The 22,509-nt window shown below is 39.1% G+C and overlaps 1 protein-coding gene across 1 annotated transcript in view; it reads right to left on the reverse strand.

The window, feature by feature from the left end:
• Window positions 1-22,509, reverse strand: part of DARS1 (aspartyl-tRNA synthetase 1) — a 72,777-nt gene that overhangs the window by 15,404 nt on the left and 34,864 nt on the right. Inside the window, exons 5-7 of the mRNA XM_077830008.1 lie at window positions 15,758-15,860; window positions 14,315-14,395; window positions 13,387-13,446 (exon numbers count right to left, since the gene is read on the reverse strand). Coding sequence (XP_077686134.1) covers window positions 13,387-13,446; window positions 14,315-14,395; window positions 15,758-15,860 — 244 coding nt within the window. The remainder of the gene's footprint in view (window positions 1-13,386; window positions 13,447-14,314; window positions 14,396-15,757; window positions 15,861-22,509) is intronic.

The raw sequence follows: 22,509 nt of genomic DNA on the forward strand, positions 1-22,509 counted from the left end.
TTCTTTGTATTACTAGTGAAGTAGTCAGAACAACCAGGTTTCAGAGTCGCAGCCGTGTTAGTCTGTATCCGCAAAAAGAACAGGAATACTTGTGGCATCTTAGAGACTAAAAAATTTATTTGAGCATAAGCTTTCATGAGCTACTGCATGTATCCGATGAAGTGAGCTGTAGCTCACGAAAGCTTATGCTCAAATAAACTGGTTAGTCTCTAAGGTGCCAGAAGTACTCCTGTTCTTTTTTCAGAACTACCACTTACTTAAAAGTAGTACTCCATACATTTAAAATCGGCAACAACACACCGGAAATGGCCTTTGCTGGATATATGTATTAGGAATTTTGACAAATCCAAACTATTCATAACTTTAAAAAAAGACTAAATTTTTACATCTTGCTTTTCACAACCTATACCCATTTAAATATACAGAGAAGCAGAAAACAATTCATAAAAGGAATTCTGAAGCATTTACTGCTGCTTTCTGCCTGCTATAACTGACTGACTTCCAACTATTACAAGAATCACTAAACAGCAAAATTAAAAAGGGAGAAATAATGCAATTTCTCATTCTCAACATCTAGATTAAAGTTTGCAATTTAAAGTTCTTGCCCGGTGATAAAACATGCTTTTAAAAATGCATCTGGTCTCAATCTCCAAAAAAGGTTTGAAATAAACTGTGTTATATTCAAATGTCAGTGTTATTTTATAGTAGCAATAATAAAATGTGAGTTTGAACTTTGTTTTCAAAATGCTAGAGACCGTATTACACTTTCCCTCCCAAATAATCTCCAGTAGGATAAAAGAAAATACACATCTGCTTCCTCATTCCTGCTTAAGAGTCACTTTCATGAAAACTTACAGCTATTTTCTGCAGTAAGGAAACTGAATGCATCATATACTGAAGTCAGGCTTGAAGCCATTGAATATTTTGAAAGAACCATATTTAGATAGTGCACACTTTGGACTGTCAAATAATTTGTTCTAATGTTTATATCTTACTACAGGTTCCAAGCTTAATGGCTGTACACTGCTCTGAAAAAACCCCCCAAAAACACTAAAGTGTAATTGGTTCTGTGGATCAGACTTAATGCAGTTCTGCACAGGCACATTGTATGTGTGTGATCAGACCTAACTGCAGAAGCAGAGCTGATAAATGCTCTGTGTGATCTGAGCCAAATCTTTTGTTCAAGCAAGACTCCTGTTGAAGTTAATGGGAGTTTTGCCAGAGTAAGGACTCTAGGATTTAGTCCATCATTAAACTATGGTGAACTTGATTTGATATTCCATTCCCCAGACAGACATTCCAGGAAGCAAAACTCTGAATCTGTTTTTCATCTGTTTATACTCCTCTTTTTATTTAACCATTCTTGACATACGGCTGTGAAATACTGGGGTACAATTCAGACTAGTGGGGGGCTCTGTTATCCCTGCCCTGAAACTGTGGCTGCCTAATGCCTTGCTTAAGTAGCTCCTACCTGGGCTGCTCACAAACAGCCTTCCAGCATTTAAATCATGCCCTGAGTGTCTGTATGTAACTGGAGCCTGCCAGCTATACCCTGGCTCTCACCAGCCTTGATTACACTACAAGGTGACCCAAAAACTCCCCACTCCTGGATCTTCCCACAGAAATGCATGTCCTGTACTGCCCAGACCACTCTGGGACCGTACAAATATATTAGTTCATTATTCTTTGAGGGAATAATATGTCGTCATCTTATCTTAAATAGTTACCCAGACAGTTCAACTTAAATACACTGGATTAGATAAAACAGTACAAGTTTATTAACTATGAAGAGATAGATTTTGAGTATAAGTAATGAGGCATAAAATTTGGAAATGGTTATAAGAAATAAAACGCTTACTAGTATCTACTTAAACTATCTTAGTTGCAAAGCAAACTTCCTCACCACATGCTCCAGCAAATTACTGACCAAGCTTTCATGTTAGGACCCCGCACTCCCACTCTGAGACCAACAGCTATTTTCCTTTGTCTTCTTTGGTCCGATGCTAGAGAGAGGAAAGGTGTCTGTCCCTTCTTTTCATAACTGTCTCCACAGTATGCATCCAATGAAGTGAGATGTAGCTCACGAAAGCTTTGCTCAAATAAATTGATTAGTCTCTAAGGTGCCACAAGTACTCCTTTTCTTTTTGCGAATACAGACTAACACGGCTGTTACTCTGAAACCTATTATTACAATAGTGTGTAGTTTCTGAACACAGGGGCATATTCTGTCACAATGCACCTTTTGTTTTAGCAGTTTTGGCCATAATACTTATGAAAACAAAAGGCGTGTATGTCTCTGAATAGCATATTTAAGTGCAAGCCTACAGGAGAGATACAGGGATGAAAAGGAAGGAAGAGTCCCTTACCAGCCTATTCTTCTGACTCCAATTCAGGAGTAGCGAACCAAATGTTGATTCGATATTTTGAATCCTATAATGGTAACACACAATTGATACCTTTTGTATCAGTCCAACCTGGGATATATTGTTTTTCAATTCACCTCCCACTAGCCTTTCAAATGAATTTTATTTATCGTGCTCAGAGCAGCTCATGGCTGTCTACGAAAGTGGATATTTTAGAAAGCAATGCCAGAATCTGAAGCTTTTAAATGATTTTCTTCCCTGATACACACCACAATTTTAAAATGATGAAAGTGGCAAAGCTGACATTTACAGAAAGCCAAGGATCATAATTTAAAAATAGTACCTAAGTTCACTGTTATCAAGGTCTTTTGCTACCTGTCCTGTTGCAGAGTCCATTTTGCCACACAGCACTTCCTGTTAATTTGTAAGAGAGAGTGCTTCATAGGATAATGTGCATGCTGAGTGCAGAATGTCAGACAGACCTCCAGAGATAGCACAAAGGAACTCAACTTTTTTTTTTTATTGTGCCGTCTAATCGTCCAATCTTTTCTAATCTTCTTTTTCTGAACTAGACAAATGGTTTAAGTGTGAAACTGCTACATAGGGCTTTTGTTTTTTTAAATAGAAAGACCCTGACCTCGCTGTTAACCTAAACTTCCTTTTTGCTGAACATATAGAAGAGATATCGTCAGCATCAGATTCATTGAGTTTTCTCTTATTAGCTGTGACCCATGAATGAAGGGAAGCCAAGGTAGGAGCAGAGGCAGTGGTTATAGAGTCCTGGGTCTGAAGATATCCCCCTAGCTATAGATTTTTCTCATAGTCACTAGATCATATTGGAGATTAAGACCTAGCAGAATCCTACTTAGATTATATGGTCGCTTAATCCTCCAAAGTAATTTTCCCCACACTCATATCTTTGTTCCCTAAGTAGCCTGGGCTGAACTTCTATTTATTTTGCTTATGTATCAGGGGTTTCATCCTCATCTACTCTTTAAAAGAATCTTAAAGACCAAATGTTCATCCCTAGACTTCCATAAATTTAGAACAAACTAACATACATTTGAAATGTAAAAGGTCTAGGTGGTAATCTTAGTCTATTTATCCAGTGCACAATTGTTCTATACAATGTTTTCTACTGCTCAGTGTATTTTCAACTGCATCCAGGAATTTTTTTTGCCATTTAATTTAGGAGGCTATTCCTCACTATGATCTGACCGTCAAGATATTTTTCTCACAATATTTATCTTAAAATTTCTCTTCTGTAATTCTCTCTCATTATTCCTAATTATGCCTCTTGTATCATACCATGTCTCTCTCCTTGAATTTTTTATTCTTCAGAATATATACACTTCTGCCCTGCTTCCCCACTGGCCAGGTCTACTCTGGGATTAAGACCTGGTTCTAAACACAGTTCAGAATAAATTCAGGCTAATTTGTTTTAGCATACCATTGTGGATGAGGCCAAACCGAGTTTGGAAACCACATTTCCCTAATCTAGGGCATAGTTTCTAGACTTCGTTTAAGTGTGATTTGGTTCCAGCCACACTGGCTGGTTAAATTGTGTTTAAAATGAGGTCACCTGTGCTAATATAAAATAAATGTAGTTAAATGGTCAGCAAACACAATTTTAGACCTGGTGCAAGGACTATTTAGTTGTGGTCTAGCCAAGCTGTATGTATTTAGTTCTTTCAGTCTTTCCTAATAAACCAACAGCTCCAGTTCCCTAATGATTTTTGTTGCTCATCTCTGAATTCTCCCATTCCTCTACATTTTTCTAATAATGAGGTACCCAGAATGAAATACTATATTCTTGGTGTGATCTCACCACACCCTCATGGGGTGGGATTATGATTGTATCTTCGTTAGGATTATTTTGCTAACATTTCCTGTCATTGCTATCAATGGTTCAGATTCATCAATAGGAGCAACAGTGGGACAGCTAGTGTAAAAAGGGTTTCAGCTGACTCCTGGCATTTTAAGCACCCTGCCATCTAACCCCTGCTCAGACCACATCTACATGAATAGAGCTCTTGAAACACTGGTGGCTGACTGGAGTCCTGTCTATTCTAGCGCTCCCAACACTGCTACCACCAGAGAAACCAAACCATTGAAAGCAATGATACATTTTTTTAGGATGAAGTTGCTTAGTACAGACAAGGCCTATTGGTCTCTCTGCTCTGTAATGGGATTCCTCTACATAAAATCATATGCCTATACATAAACACACACTTAGACAAAAAGGCACCAGAGTGTGGGAAACTCTCTCTTCCACTCTCTGTGTTCTGGAACAGAAATTAAGGGTCAGGTTCATGCATAGCCAATTTGGTATCCTCTATTATAAAGTGAAGCTCCTGCAGAACACTGAAAGCCAGCTTATGAATAGACATGAGCATGACGCAGTGTTTTTGTTCCGGAACACAGAGGGAAGTAGGGGTACTCAAAATGGCAACTGAAGGGGCAGGCAGAAAGGTGCAGAGTAGAGAGAAACTGCCCAAGTGTTAGGTGAAAGAAGGCCAAATAAGCACCTAACTTCAATCAACTGGAAGTTGAGGCCGGGTTGCTGATTACAGGAAGGGGTGTGGGTGGAGAAGAGATCAAAATTTAACCTCTGACCCTTCTGTCAGAATTCACTAAAATATTAAACAATCTTACCAGATTTCAGCTACTCCTCTGAGCTACTCTCTTGAGACATCCATTTAAGATGAGCCAACACCATCTCTCCCTTTACATAACCACCAATTCTTCTTAACTAGCAGGGGAAAGGGAAGAACATGGCTTCTGTTAAAGACAGAGGTGGGATTTAGAAAGCAGTCAGATGGAAACTGGGAGCCCAAGAGTTTCTGTGGCATTTGGGGAATTGACAATAGCGAGGACATCTGAGGCGGAAAGAGATGCAGGAGAGTCCATCCTCCTGAAGATCACCAGTTGCATATCATGGGCATTAAGACAAGAAAATTGTCTGAAATAACAGGCTAGTAGGATTTTCCCTAGAATTCTGAAGAATTTAACATGCCTGTAAGCTAGAGATGAGTGAGGTCACAGTTACGCCACACTAGGTTCACCTCATCTCTTTCATCTCTGTCCCTTATGTTTGTTTTGGCATTTCAGCCTTCCTGGTTTCTCTCTCACTGTGTAAGTCTGCTACAGGTTTTTTCTCCCCAGATACATTAGCTTGCATTATCATAGAATCATAGAATATCAAGGTTGGAAGGGACCTCAGGAGGTCATCTAGTCCAACCCCCTGCTCAAAGCAGGACCAATCCCCAATTTTTGCCCCAGATGGCCCCTTCAAGGATTGAACTCACAACCCTGGGTTTAGCAGACCAATGCTCAAACCACTGAGCTATCCCTCCCCCCAAGTCCAATCTCAATTTGTTACTTCCTGCCAATATTTCTAACTTTAGGTACCTTCATATTATTTCTCCGTCCTCCTTGGAGTTCACAGCCATTTCCAGTATCTCCAGTGGATTTCATTAGCATGCTGCTTCGCCCCTCTGCCAGATCATCAAAAGATATTAAATAAAAATGGACTCCACAGCACTCCACCAGACTTCTGCTTGTAATGTCACACACTGCCTTTACCACTACTCTTTTTTTATAGTCTTTCAATCAACGTTCACATGACAGCATTAGTTCACAAGCAACCTAGTTTTCCGAGTAAGATTCTGAGACCCTATCAAATGCTTTATTAAAATAAGATACTAATGAAGGGACTAATTCAATGAGATGCTGCTGAGTACCTCCAGAGAAGTGAGAGAGAGTGGAGGGTGCTCAGTATCCTACAGCAATTAATCTTGCTGCAAATAAAAACTCCTACTGTGATAATAATCCAAATTAATCTTAGTTGCTGAGAGGAGGAGATCCAGTGTTCATACAAATCTCCAATTAACTTGATACCAGCACTTTTCAATGAAATGAATGACCACTGATTGTTGGCTTTCCATTCTCTCGCATTTGTTTATTGAGAACTTGTGTCATTATTACTTGTTACATTAGCAGTTCCAAAGAGGGTGCTACATATCTCCCAACACAGATAAAAAGACACTATCCTTACCCTGAGGAGTTCACACAAATACAATTTCAGTGGGGAGTCCGGGAAAATAAAAGGGAGGAGCAGTGAAGGAAGAACAGGGCCATATCAGTAGATCACACTGTTACTTAGTAAAGGCAAATGCATGATGTGCAGCAGAACGGTGGCTGTGTTTTGTTTTGTTAAAGAGAGGTTAATAAAAATAGGTAGGTGATTTAGCCAGTCAATTTCTTAAAGCTGATGTAGTAGTAGGTATTTGGGAGGAACCTGAATCGTCAGAGGACAGCGGCTCTGTAGATTAGCTTGGGAAAGGTGTTATATGTGTGAGAAGAAAGCACAGCAATGTTGTGGGAAAACTGGACAAACAGTGTCCTTAGGATGGCATTGCTACCTAATATAATGCTGCATGTGAGACATGTATTATAGTACCTATTCATCAAATTATGTGCCATATTCAAAGCTTCCGTCTTATATTTCAAAATTGAGGTCTTATTAAGCTTCTTGAGTTCAAAACATTGTATTTGAAAGGAATGCTATTTTTTACATTCTCTGAGTTATCCCTATTCAGTCATCTTGGTATTTCATTAATAAAAAAGGGTCCTAGCTGTACATGGCCATTTTCCAGATCCTAAATGTTCACCTCCAAACTATTATTGCTCACCATTTTGTGAATTTCAGGAAGGGCCTGTACAATATCTAATTCCTGCTTTATTATTATTTATCTGTATACATGTAAATAAAGATGCCTCCCACACTCTCAAAATTGAAAAATAAGTTAATAGTTTTTCCTCTGGTTAGGAAACAAAGCTCTCATCAAGACCATTGCCACAGCTGCTTTGTGGATCAATCAAAGACTGCTTCATCACCCCTTTAACTTTCATCTCACAATTGGTATTTTTTTTCTTTTCTTTTTTTTCAGTAAATGAATTAATTTAGTACTCATGAATGAGAGATACTAATAGTTCTGGACAAAGACAAACATATAAAAGACAACAATCACTCTGCAAGTCTCCCCACAGAGCACTGCAAATGCACCTCAATCTTAACATGCAGCACCCTTATTATTCCAACACTGGCCTTCTTTTGAGAAGCTTATCAGCACCAAATTGCCTGATGGTGATATGCACTACTAAAAATTAAGATACTAAACTATTTTCACTTGTGAATTAAAATAAATGCTAGAATTTGAATTTTATCTCAAAGTGAAAGTTTCATACTTTTAGTTGTACAGTACTGATTACTTACAGTCAGTTACAGGAACATATAATTATAGAACTGGAACGGACCTTGGTCATCTAGTCCAGTCCCCTGCACTCAGGACAGGACTAAGTATTATCTAGACCATTCCTGACAGGTATTTGTCTAACCTGCTCTTAAAAATCACCAATGATGGAGATTCCGCAACCCCCTAGGCAATTTATTCCAGTGCTTAACCACCCTGATAGTTAGGAACTTTTTCCTAATGTCCAACCTAAACCTCCCTTGCGGCAATTTAAGCCCATTGCTTCTTGTCCTATCCTCAAAGCTTAAGAAAAACAATTTTTCTCCCTCCTCCTTGTAACAACCTTTTACATACTTGAAAACTGGTATCATGTCCCCTCCCAGTCTTTTCTTTTCCAGACTAAACAAACCCAGTTTTTTCCATCTTCCCTCCTAGGTCATGTTTTCTAGACCTTTAATCATTTTTGTGGCTCTTCTCTGGGCTCTCTCCAGTTTGTCCACATCTTTCCAGAAATGTGGTGCCCAGAACTGGATAAAATACTCCAGTTGAGGTCTAATCAGCGCGGAGTAGAGCAGACGAATTATCGTACATACTCGATCATAAACCGGTTCGTTTATAAGCCGACCCCCACAAGATGGTTGAGTAAAAACGGAAAGATTTTATGACCCATTCATAAGCCGACCCTATAATTCAGGGGTCGGCAAACTTTGGCTCCCGGGCCATCAGGATAAGCCGCTGGCGGCCGAGATGGTTTGTTTACCTCGAGCGTCCGCAGGCACGGAGGTAAACCTAAGTAAATAAAGTGTCCCGGCGTGCCAGCTGCTTACCCTGACGGGCCGGGACAGCAACTGGTGGGGAAATTTTTTTGGAGGGGTGAGGGGAGAAGCTGGGGGTTAGGAGAGTAACCCCTGTGACCACCCCCCACATGACCCCACCCCTCGCCTGGGACCCCCTCACTCTCCCCATCCCATCCCTTCCTACCTTATCTGGGGAGGACCAGGGGAGGATGTCTCTGGCCTGGCTGGAACTGTTCCAGCACACTGGGCAGCGCGGCCGAAGTGTGCTCCGACAGGCTGGAGTGGGCAGTGCGGCTGCAGCATGTTCCAGCAGACTGGGCCGGGCAGCACAGCCACAGCATGCTCCAGTGGGCAGGGCCAAGCGGCATGGCTGCAGCCTGCCAGCCCTGGCACTGCAGCTGCTTCGGAGGCTGGGGGGAGAGCAGCATGGCCAGAAGCAGAGAGACTCTGGCCCCGCCTCTTCCCTTCTGGCTCTGCTGCCTCTCCTTGCTCCCTCTGTTGGGGGGAGGGGCTGTGTCCCACCTCTCCTGCTCTATACCCGTTCATAAGCCGACCCCCTTCTCTGATGCTTCCCTTTTTTACTAAAAAAATTTGGTTTATGAACGAGTATATAAGGTACTTCTCGTGTCTTGCTTACAACGCTCCTGCTAATACATCCCAGAACAATGTTCGCTTTTTTTGCAACAAAGTGTTACGCTATTGACTTGTATTTAGCTTGTGGTACACTATGACTCCCAGATCTCTTTCTGCAGTACTCCTTCCCACGCAGTCATTTCCCATTTTGTTTTGTGTGCAACTGATTGTTCCTTCCTAAGTGGAGTACTTTGCATTTGTCCTTATTGAATTTCATCGTATTTACTTTAGACCATTTCTCCAATTTGTCCAATCACTTTGAATTATAATCCAATCCTCCAAAGCAGTTGCAATCCATCCAAGCTTGGTATCATCCGCAAACTTTATAAGTGTACTCTCTATGCCATTATCTAAATCATTGATAAATATATTGAACAGAACCAGACCCAGAACTGACGACTACGGGACCCCACTCATTATGTCCTTCCAGCATTACTGTGAACCACTCATAACTACTCTCTGGGAACAGTTTTCCAAACAGTTATACCCCACCTTATAGTAGCTCCATCTAGGTTGTTTATCAGAAGGTCATGCTAGACAGTATCAAAAGTTTTACTAAAGTGAAGATACACAACGTCAACGCTTCCCCTCTATCCACAAGGCTTATTAACCTGTCAAAGACAGCTATCAGGTTGGTTTGACACAATTTGTTCTTGACAAATTCATGCTGACTGTTACTTATCACTAGGGCTGCCAATTAATCACAGTTAATCACAGTTTTAATCACACAGTTAAACAAGAGAATACCAATTGAAATTTATTGAATATTTTGGATGCTATTCTATATTTTCATATATATATATATATCTTGTATTCTGTGTTGTAACTGAAATCAAAGTATATATTTTAATTACAAATATTTGCACAGTAAAAATGTTAAACTGAAGAAATAGTATTTTTCAATTCACTTCATACAAGTATTGTAGTGCAATCTCTTTGTCCTGAAAGTGCTATTTAGAAATGTAGATTTTTTTTGTTACATAACTGCACTCAAAAACAAAACAATGTAAAACTTCATAGCCTACAAGTCAACTCAGTCCTACTTCTTGTTCAGCCAATCGCTAAAACAAACAAGTTTGTTTACATTTACAGGAGATAATGCTGTCCTCTTCTTATTTACAATGTCACCACAAAGCGAGAACAGGCATTTGCATGGCACTTTCGTAGTCAGCACTGCAAGGTATTTACGTGCCAGATATGTTAAACATTCGTATGCCCCTTCATGCTTCACCCACCATTCCAGAGGACATGCTTCCATGCTGATGACGCTTGTTAAAAAAAATGTGTTAATTAAATTTGTGACTGAACTCCTTGGGGGAGAATTGTACATCCCCTGCTGTTTTACCTGCATTCTGTCATATATTTCATGTTATAGCAGTCTCGGATGATGACCCAGCACATGTTGTTCATTTTAAGAACACTTTCACTGCAGATCTGACAAAACGCAAAGAAGGTACCAATGTGAGATTTCTAAAGATAGCTAATGCACTCGACCCAAGATTTAAGAATCTGAAGTGCCTTCCAAAATGTGATCGGGACTGGTGTGGAGCATGCTTTCAGAAGTCTTAAAAGAGCAACACTCCAATGCGGAAACTACAGAACCTAAACCACCAAAAAAGAAAAGCAACCTTCTGCTGGTGGCATATGACTCAAATAAAGAAAACGAACATGCGTCGGTCTGCACTGCTTTGGACTGTTATCGAGCAGAACCCGTCATCGGCATGGACGCATGTCCCCTGGAATGGTGGTTGAAGCATGAAGGGACATGTCAAGGTTCCTTCCCCATTCTGAACTCTAGGGTACAGATGTGGGGACCTGCATGAAAACCTCCTAAGCTTATTTTTACCAGCTTAGGTTAAAACTTCCCCAAGGTACAAACTATTTTACCTTTTGCCCTTGGACCTTATCGCTGCCACCACCAAACGTCTAACAGGTATATAACTAGGAAAGAGCCCGTTTGGAAACTTCTTTCCCCCCCAAATCCTCCCAAACCTTACACTCCCTTTCCTGGGGAAGGTTTGATAAAAATCCTCACCAATTTGCATAGATGAACACAGACCCAAACCCTTGGATTTTAAGAACAATGAAAAAGCAATCAGATTCTTAAAAGAAGAATTTTAATAGAAGAAAAAGTAAAAGAATCACCTCTGTAAAATCAGGATGGTAAACACTTTACAGGGTAATTAGATTCAAAACATAGAGAATCCCTCTAGGCAAAACCTTAAGTTACAAAAAGACACAAAAACAGGAATCTACATTGCATTCAGCACAGCTTATTTTCTCAGCCATTTAAAGAAATCAGAATCTAACACATATCTAGCTAGATTATTTACTAAGTTCTAAGACTCCATTCCTGTTCTGTCCCGGGCAAAAGCATCACACAGGCACAGAGAGAGAGGCTTTGTTCCTCCCTCCCCCCCAGCTTTTGAAAGTATCTCGTCTCCTTATTGGTCATTTTGGTCAGGTGCCAGCGAGGTTATCCTAGCTTCTTAACCCTTTACAGGTGAAAGGGTTTTTCCTCTAACCAGGAAGGATTTTAAAGGTGTTTACCCTTCCCTTTATATTTATGACAGGACATATGAATCTTTAGCACATCTGGCACGTAAAAATCTTTAGCGCATCTAGCAAGTAAATGGCCAGCTACAACAGTGCCATGAGAATGCCTGTTCTCACTTTCAGGTGACATTGTAAACAAAAAATGGGCAGCATTATCTCCTGAAAATGTAAACAAACTAGATTGTCTGAGCAATCGGCTGAACAAGAAGTAGGACTGAGTGGACTTGCAAGCTCTAAAATTTTACGTTGTTTTATTTTTGAATGCAGTTTTTTTGTACATAATTCTATATTTGTAAGTTCAACTTGCATGATAAAGAGATTGCATTACAGTACTTGTATTAGGTGAATTGAAAAATACTATTTCTTTTGTCTTTTTACAGTGCAAACACTGGTAATCAAAATAAATATAAAGTGAGCACTGTATACTTTGTATTGTGTTGTAACTGAAATCAATATATTTGAAAATGTAGAAAACATCCAAAAATATTTAAATAAATGGTATTCTATTATTAACAGTGTGATTAATCATGATTAATATTTCTGATCCCTTGACAGCCCTATTTATCAATTTATTATCTTCTAGATGTTTGCAAATTGATTGCTTAATTATTTGTTCCATTATCTTTCCGGGTACAGAAGTTAAGCTGACTGGTTTGTAATTCCCTGGGTTGTCCTCATTTCCCTTTTTACCGATGGGCATTATATTTGCCCTTTTCCAGTCTTCTGGAAATCTCTCCCGTCTTCCATGATTTTTCAAAGATAATTGCTGATGGCTCAGATATCTCCTCAGTCAACTCCTCGAGTATTCTAGGACGCATTTCATCAGGCCCTGGTGACCTGAAGACATCTAATACATCTAAGTAATTTTTAACTTGTTCTTTCCCTATTTTAGCCTCTTCTGATCCAACCTCATTTTCACGTCCAATCACTGCCAACCCTTCTGGTGAAAACCAAAACAAAAAAGTCATTAAGCACCTCTGCCATTTCCACATTTTCTGTTATTGTTTCCCCCCCTTCATGGTGTTTGTCTCAAAGACTGTGTAATCTAAATAACTACCATCAATTTTTTTCTTGGACTGTTTGTAAACAAAAGCCATCTGCTCTTCAGAGCAAAACTTTGCATTTGAGTTCTGTTTGACCTTAAGGGTTTCTTAGAAAATTTTACATGGGATCCCGGTCATTTAAATGATGTAACAAACAGGAATGACAATTTTTCTGAAGGAGCACTGATGAATATATAGTACAATTCTCAGAGGTTTGTGCTTTTTCTATTTCCAGTATGGCTGCCCATGCTTTTCAGACATATACAATTGAGGATTAGTTGCACAAAGAATCTAAACTTTCATGTCTGGAAGCTTGAATTCAAATCTTGACCAAGAACTCAAATTAAAATGAGCTCACTGAGCCAAATACATCTCTGACTTACATCCCAAAATGCTTTTGAGTCCTTATTGTGTCATCTAGTATCTCTCTCCTGTATCCATAGAGTACTTTCTTACCTGAATCCTTGGAATTCTACGTCAATCAGACATCTAAGAGGACATGGACACTGTTTAAAATCTATGTACCTTTATATCATGAAATACTGAAATCTTGGTAGGAGTTCAATTCAAGTGCATATGTTTAGCACAATTATTACTAGTGCAATATTTTTTTCCCCAATGTTATTTATAATGATCAGTTAACATGAGCTCAAAACCATTAATTCAAATCCTGGGGTTCTCATGGATATTTAAGCTCTAAATTGCTGCAGTTAACCATGTAACATAACCAGTTCCTTACCCTCAGATCAATTACTCTGTTGTCCAGCCGTGTATCTTGGTTTACAGTAGCTCTTCCCTCCTAAACAGTTGTACAAAACATATGTAATGAAAACATATACACACAAAGAAATACATTCCATAGAGTTCAGAGTAGCAGCCGTATTAGTCTGTATCCGCAAAAAGAAAAGAGTACTTGTGGCACCTTGGAGACTAACAAATATATTTGAGCATAAGCTTTCATGAGCTACAGCTCACTTCATCAGATGCACTCTAAGGTGCCACAAGTACTCGTTTTCTTATTCCATAGAGTGAAACACACTTTGGTTATAAAACATTTGCAAATTCAATGGAAGGACTTCTAATACTATTTTGAGGGGTTTAGTAGAACAATTCAAAAAAGGATTGTGGTGGATTCTCCATCTCTGGCAATTTTTTAATCAAGATTGAATTTTTTTAAATTATATGCTCAAGTTCGAAAGCAATTATTTTGGGGGAACTTCCATGGCCGTTGTGATACAGGAGGTGAGATTAGATTATCGCAATGTTCCCTTCTGGCCTTGCAGTCTCTGACCAGTTCTTTGTTCCTCCAATGTGATCATAAGCGTTTAAAATGTGGCCTTTCACAATGGATACAACGCATAAACTAGCCTCGAGGACTGCCAAAAACCTGAAACATGCACAAGTACTTGTTTCAGAATGAAGTCCTGTAACACTAATTGGTACAACAGAACAGTATCTGCAAATTATGTAGCTCTGACTATCCACTGTACGACAGCAAGTATCACATAGATGAGAAGGTTTCAGGGAACACACACAATCTGGATGTAAAGGAAGTTAAATAAAAGTCAAAAAGCAAAAATCACTGCATAAAGAAGTGCTTTCAAGTTTTTACTCAACTACAAATACAACGAAAATTCACAGGTGTGTTAAGGACAAAAAGTTTTCACCTCCTCGCCTTCCACCTCAGCTCTAACAGCATCATCCAGCTGCAAAGGCAGTCGGGGCTCAGCCAAACTGATCACATAGATCTGAAAGTGAGACAGTAACAGAAATAGCATAAAACCCAGCTCAAAACAAAAGGGTGATTTACAAAAAGGTATTTCTGGCATAACCATGAAACAGTGTTTGCATAAATCGTTAACTGGAAGCATGCGAGTTTACTCAAAAAGTCAAAAGAGGGAGATGTTTATTTGGCTTTATTCTCATGGCTGTACTGGGAACACTTAGTATCATTTCTTTCCTCCAAAAACCAAGAAACAATGCATTTTATATCTTTTTTGGAATAAGCACATCAAGGAAACACAGCCTGAAGGTGCCAGCCTAATGATTCATAACTGGGCTTTTGGAACCTAAGAGATCACATCAGTCCTTTTCCCTTCTGAGGAAGATAAACAGAAGTCCATGTGGTATTAAAGTATTATTATATCGGCAATATGGTAGTATCTAGAAGCCCCGATTAAGAGCCCATTGGGCTAGAAGCTGCACAAACACAGATTAAAAGACAGTCCCTTAGCTTACTCTCTAAATGTACGGTGAGGCATGTGTGGACACTTTCATAAAAATCCACAGCCTGCCTGATTTGCATGATTATTAAAACAAATTTCATGGAACTTTGAGTAAGTCTAGGGGCTTTCCTCAATATCCTTGGCTAAAATATACCTCCCCTCTGCACCTGTGTAACGTGTTATACATTGGCTGGCTACTGAACTCCACCCCCAAGATGACTACATATCAGTAGTTTGTACGGGTATAGTTTGTGAAGTGTTTAAGCGTCCTTTTGGTGAAAGATGCCATATAAATGTTAAATACTAATTGTATCAAACTGCACTTCCCCAGCCACAATATACAAACTATGGGGAATTTATGTACTCTCTTATATGTATTTCACAGAACTTTAGAGGGGACACATATTATGCATAGCTCCTCTGCATCATAGTGAAGACATATGCATCTTTCTGTACTAAAACAAACATCTAAAAAAATTCTTGGCTTCTGAGTACAAAGAAAGAGGCAGATCTGTATGGACAGAATTTGCTATTGACAAGAATCAGAACTGGAATTAAAAGCCAATCCTAGCCAAAGCGTTCCAGCTATTAACTTCAAAATACGGTTCCGAATGAGGAATTTTTTTTTTTTTTTTTTTTTAAAAAAGAGTAGATGGAAACCACAAATTCCTAAAATTGCATGTGTGCGTGAGTACAAAACCAAAACCAAAACCCACAAAAGTGCTTCATGTTTACCGTATTAAACATTTAAGTTTGTGTTTTAATGAGCTTTACTGTAAGACCAGTCTACAAATCTTATGAACTTTTACTGAAAACATAAATTTGTATAAAAAAGGGTGTCAGAAATAATTACCCAGGTGCACTATTTGCTTAAAAACATGTTACCCTTTGAACGTGCAGCTCAACATCTTGCTGAGTACAGCCTCCAATTTTCTGATGTACTTTCCTCACAACGCCTTCAACATCCACAATGCTCTCTTTGTTGATGCTGTCAATAGAGATAGCCAGTTTAATAATTTCAACACACTTAAGTACTAATTTGGATATCACCCACCGAGAAGACTATGTTTTGCACGTAACGCAAGAACAATATAACAGACTAGAGCATTTTAGGTAAAGTCATTGTTTATTTATATACAAGTATTGAGCTAGCGAGAGGTCTTTGTTAAAAAAATGTCACAGCTGCAATAAATTAACATTGGGGTGGAGGGTTGGGTAGAAAAGTGGTAATAATTAAAGAAATTTCTTCAACATTTCAGATTTGATTACTATTACTTCTGTCTGGGAATTTCTTTTTCTTTCTTTCTTCAACACAAAAAAGAAAAAGGTTGCTCTGTGTACTTGCAACTGAATGAGGTAGTAACAGAGTACAGAGTCAAACATCTTTTAGGAACAGATTTCAAGGGAGGGTGCACTTTTTGCAGGCTGTGGAGTCTAAAATAGTGGTCCCTCAAATTACAGGAACACTAAGGTGAGAACTAAATCAATCACCTGCAGGTTTGTTTGTGTTTTGCTGGTGAGCTCCAACAGGAAGCTCATTTAAGCTATAACTTAAGATACAAATCCATGTTGATATTATGGTTGTGTGTGTGTACTTTTGGTAAAAAAATTAAATTTATACACAGATAGGGAGGCAGATACTAGCCTTCAGAGTAAAAAACTGGGGTACTCAAAGGAAGCTAGTTTGCCAAGGCCGATAAATGCATTCTTCATCTCTAGATTTCTTGGCCTGCCTTTCGTTGCTTCTGTGATCACCTTCCCTCTGTTAGAGATGATAGATAACATATATTCTTGTGCTATAACTGGCCTATTTTCAGGTACAGGTAAGCTGTGCTAAATGCTCATTTAAATCCAAAGACACACACCTTTGCTTAAATTGTTTGTATTTGTCTTTTTTTACTACTGTAATGCCCGCGCCAAGAAAAAAATATACTCTTCCTTTCCTTCCAATGCCTGTCCTAGATTAAATAAACTTGTCTCAGAAAGGAAGGTAGTTTAGATCCAATTGGTCTATATTAATTTATCTGCCATTTAATTGGAAGTATCATCTCAAATTGCCAGTTCACTTTTTTTCTGGGGTGTAGGCCAACAGTTCTGTTTTTATTCTGTTCAGTGCTGGTTCTCATCAGCAATATAACTTAAATCTAACAAGAAGTTTCTGGATCAATACAAGATGATGGTTCCATTTGCTTCAGAAGAGATGTAGCTAAATTTTGAATTACCCAAGTAACTTCTAAGAAGTCTATCAAAAGAGAGGATTCGGAACTAGGAAAATATACAGATATTTCCTAGTTAGTTCTCTGAAGTTCAGATTCTTCATCTTTATTTTCTAGTGTCATCATACTATGGACAAGTATACTTACAATATTTAATAAACCATATCCAAAAGGATAACTAATTCCACTCTACACACCAAATAATATACAATGGGTAATGTGGAAAACAGGTTCTCTGCCATCTAAAAGAACCTGACAATTACAAATTAAAACAACTCAACCTTGAAAAACACATGCCCTCCCCTTATACCTGCCAAACTACTCCACACAATAAACAAACAAAATATTTCTTAATGTTCTCTGATGGTTGTCAGTATTTTAAAGTCAGTGGTATAGGACAGGAGACAGCAAAACGCCTTGTTTTCTTTTTCATGTGTCTTTAAAAAGAAACAACACTACCAACAACCAAAAAGCAGCACTAAGCCATATAGAAAATAAATCCACAGCACTTGGTAGCAGTACTCATGGCCATTTCTTAGTCACTTTATATAGACTACTGTAGGTTTTGTCTGGTCCATCCAGTTCTTCAGCTATTTGTGGCAACAATGGATGTAAAAAGCAAAGCAAGACCAATGCTGAGCTTTTTTAAACATTCCACCCTATACATTTTTTTTAATAACTTTTTTCTAAAACTGAAGCCCAGGTGCTGAGGAGAAGAGAAATTAAGAATACACTAAGAAATTACCTATTCAGATGAGATTTTACATGAGATGAACCATCCATGAAGAGATGACAGATTCAGAAAGACTGTTGTAAAGAACAGGAGCAGCAAAAGAGAAAAGGCTTTTCCACTGGGGTGGCAAGAATATGTAGAAGAACAGAAGTCAATGCCAGATGAACAGAAGGAGCAGGGAGGAAATAAAGAATGAGGAGCAGGGTGAGATATGCTGAAGAAAATCTATGGAGATTACATAGACCAGGAGAGCAATTTTAAATGGGATACTTAAATGAATGGGAAGTCAAAGGTGTTTTTACAGGCTGAGAGAGTAATTTTTCTTTCTACATGGGAGAAAGGAGGCAGTAACATTCTGGACATGCTAGAGTTTTACGAGCTGTGATTTGAGGAGAATGCTACAACACAGTCAAACTGAAAGGAAAGAAATGAAGACACAAATGAGGATTCAGAAGGTCTACCCACAGAAAAGGCTGTAGATGAAATGACAGACCTGTAAATTTGCCCAGGTGGCAGAAGGGAGGGAGAAATGAGCGAATTTAGAGATATATAATGGAAGCAAATGGATGGTCTGAGTAGAGATATGGGAGGGATATGGAGTTATATTAGGCATCTCCTCTTGCCCAAGAAAAGTACTTCTATGTTGGAGTCATTTAAATGGAGGAAACTGAGATGAAGTCACAAGTTTGCTTCGGCAACACAAGCAGAGAATGTGGATATGGAGAAGTCATTAAAGAGAACTAAAAAATCCCTGGTCCTTGTATTTCTACTCCTCCCTTTTTGAAATATCGTTTTACAAAGCACAAAACACACTTGTTACCAGAGCCAGGTATATGTGGGCATCTCGATGACATCAGACACAAGCAAGTTTATTTTAATGAACTAAAAGGCCTAGCTTTTATGTTACCATAAACATTCACATTATATAAATGAGTATTCATGGTTTTAATTGAAGGCTTCAATACATATAATGTGGATTCCAATCAAGACTGGAATTACACAGAATCTGAATATTTAAACTCAAACTTAATACAGTTGAAAAATCAAACAGCTAACAGTTGTGTTTCAGGTGACATGAATGACAAATTAGAGTGTGTGATTAATGTCTGAATTCTTAGCTGTCCATTGAACCATCTTCTGTGTAAATTAAAGATTACCATTAAGATCCTTTCTTATCTAAATGAATCAGTCATTTCTTGGTCTGAGAGAGTCCAGGTGACACAGACATTCAGTAAGTTTCCATCAAAGCACTACCTATTTTAATGTTGTATAGAATTAAGTTCAAGATTAAAGAAACAGTCAAAGATTTCTTTTAAACAGACTAATTAAAAACTCCTCAATTTTCTAACCGCATCCCCAGACATTTTTAAAATTCCTTTTTTATAATGCTTTACACAGATCATTCTTTACGTTTTTGTTGATATGACTGTTTCAAGCAGGGGAGCAACAGCCGGTCTGAAACTCAAACACGTCCAGCCTCACGCCTCCACTCTTCCCACAACCTGCTGCTGAGGCATCTTCCCTGTTAACTTTCATTCAGCATTCCAACATGCTACTTTCCAACTCCCTATGGATGAAGCTGGGAAGGGGATTGCCACTGTTCTTCTGAGCCCAAGCACTGCTGCAGAGAGAGCCACCCCAGAGATGGGGAATCCCCACTGCCTTTCAGCTCTCTAGAAGTGGAGACTCTCTCTTGGCTTCCTGGCTCCTGAGACAGGAGATACAACTGCTATCCAGGTCCCACACTTCTCCTGACCCTACTTCTATGGAGGTATCTGGTGAGTTGAACAGAGGACTCCCTCCAGGATCTTGCACCTCTTGGCTCTGCTCCACTCCTAGCTCTATGGAGGAAAAGGGGGAAGAGGCTGGTTGACCCTTGGCTCTTTTGATCCTATTTTGGGGGAGGGCATCCTTTCGCTCTCTCGGTCTCTCTTTCCCCCTCAATGGTTTGTTTGTCCCTGCTGCCACCAGGTGTTTTCTGTTCTGTGGCCTGCAGAGTGAAGAAGTTGGCTCCCATGCTCATGGTGCTCCTCAAGCCAGTGAAAGGGCTCCCACAGCCTCAACATCAGACTCCCAGTGCTCCCTGATACACATAGAACCAGAGAAATGAAAGGGAGACTAGTTCCAATTCCCCCACTCCTAATGCTGCACCTCAGACTTGTTGAGAGGCCCAGAGAAAAGGAGTCACTCTGGACCCAAAATCAGATACAGCAGCAGCTGTACTGCTGTGTTACTGGTAACACACTTGCAGAGCCTGGGATCTACCCTCAGAACAAAAGTACAAGGGTCTCATGCTAGTGAATGAAACAGGAAGTTCACCTGACCATTAGGAGAACAGTGAAATGGACCACCCACAAAGTGGTGTCAAATGCACAAAGTTAATATAGAGAGAGGACCAATAAATATTTGTTTATTTATATCATTTTTTGCAATATTAGGGATTACTTGTAACAACAGTAGGTATAATTTTTTCATACAAGTATGATTTTCAAATTTGACTTTTTATCAACTGTCAAACTAAAATTTAAAATGGAGGATAACTAAATAATGTAAAATTATTACTTCCATTTGAATTTATCACTCCAGAATACTTTTTAAAGCAACAAATCTAGAAGGAGAAGGGGAAGGAAGAGGGGAACAGGAAAGAATGGGGCACACAGGACTCCTGGTTATAGGAGAGATTGGAGGATCCTGGTATGGCAGAAGAGGGGTGCACACAGCCTCTAATGGGAGGGAGGGAGGGAAGGGGGAGTCCCTATTTAGATCCAAGATCTTAATATTTTGCCATCATTAGCAGATATCCAGTTTGCACTGGTGTATCTGCCACACATAGCAGCTGATGCAATAGTCTGAAGACTAACTCTAACCAACAGAATAGCAAACTGAAGGAAAGTCCATTAGCTGGTAAGGAAAAACAAAACTGACTGAACTTGTTTAAACTGCATGACTTGTTACTGAAAGAGGGAACATGCTTGTGATTCATTAGCAAAACAACACAAACTGCAACCTAACTCCTTTCACTGAAAGTCAATAAAAGATATATTGTATAGCTTTGTAACATTTTAAACATTTCTCAACAATATGACCTAAAGCATGAGTGTTATCAGCAATCAAAGCTCTGAGGCGATGAACAATAATGAAAGAGATACTGGTGAACATGACAATTAACTTATCTAAATAATTATCTCATATAGTAGATTTTACAATAATAATTTCACCCATCTAGTTATATGGACATTTTATACAATTTACCTGTGATGCAATGTTAAGCTAAGACAAATTTTCACTCTGTGTACCATTGCTAGCTAGCTGATAGAAGGTGAAGGATTGGGAAGGGTGTTTTTTTCATGATTCTGTCCTATGAAAGTATAAACAGTGCAACTATTACAACTAATGTTATTTTGTACTAATCACAACTTCCTTCAAGGATCTTAAGGCTAGTCTACAATACAAAGGCTATACAACTATATTGGCAAAAACCCCTTGTGACTACAGTGTACACCAGTAAGACGAGTTCTTTTTGTAGTATAGTTAAACCATCTCCATGAATGACATAGGCTATACCTACAAAAGAACTGTTTTTGCCTGTATAAGCTGCACCTACATGTGTGGGAGGGGGCTGCAGGCAAAGCTATGTGGGTTAGGGATGTGGTTTTTTTCACACTACTGAACAACACAGCTATGCCAGCAAAACTTTGTAGTGAAGATCTGGTTTTCAAACACTTTACAAACATTATTTAAGGTAAGCCTCACAAACTCTTGTTAAGTAGGTAAGCAGTTGCCCCATTATTCAGATGCAGAAACTGACAAGTGAAAGTCACTTAGCTCAACAGAAGAGCTGGGAACAGAACCCACAAGTCCTGGCTCTCAGGTCTTTCCTCTTTCAATTAAACCAACACATGAATCCCATAGGAATTAAAAGTTAATCTTCATATGCACCCATATTTGTTTAAAAAATCATCATTCCCTTGTATTGTTTATTTAATGAGGGCACTCCTATTTAAATAGTGCAGTCTGCCCTTTTGATTAGCATGGAATTGGGAGATACTGTTGCAGAGAAAGGTTGTATTGTGTACTCCACATGCAACTTACTTCACACTCAGGTTGGTCCACTGTTGTTTTACATAAAAGCGATAAATTCTATGAAAAACTAATGACTGCAAAGTAACACTGGCAAGTTCCAGCATTATAATTCTCGAAGCTTAAGGTTAGCATCAAAAGAATTACAACTAGCTAAAGGCAAAAATGGTCAGTTTTAACATCTTAGTTAATTATATGACTTAATTAATAATGATACACAAGAACAGCCATACTGGGTCAGACCAATGGTCCATCTTGCCCAGGATCCTGTCTTCCAACAGAGGCCAAGGCCAGGTTCTTCAAATGGAATGAACAGAATAGGCAATCATTGAATGAGCAATCACCTTTTGTCCACTCCCAGCTTCTGGCAGTCAGAAACTAGGGACACCCAGAGCATGGGGTTGCATCCCCGGCCATCTTGGCTAACAGCCATTGATGGCCCTATCCTCCAGGAACTTATCTAGTTCTTTTTTGAGCCCCATTATAGTTCTGGCCCTCACAACATCCCCTGGCGATGAATTCCACATGTTGACTCTGCGTTGAGTGAAGCAGTACTTTCCTTTTGTTTTATGCCTGCTGCCTAATAACCTCATTGGGTGACCCCTGGT

This window comes from Eretmochelys imbricata, chromosome 11, assembly GCF_965152235.1.
Source record: "Eretmochelys imbricata isolate rEreImb1 chromosome 11, rEreImb1.hap1, whole genome shotgun sequence".
Lineage (NCBI taxonomy): Eukaryota > Metazoa > Chordata > Testudines > Cheloniidae > Eretmochelys > Eretmochelys imbricata.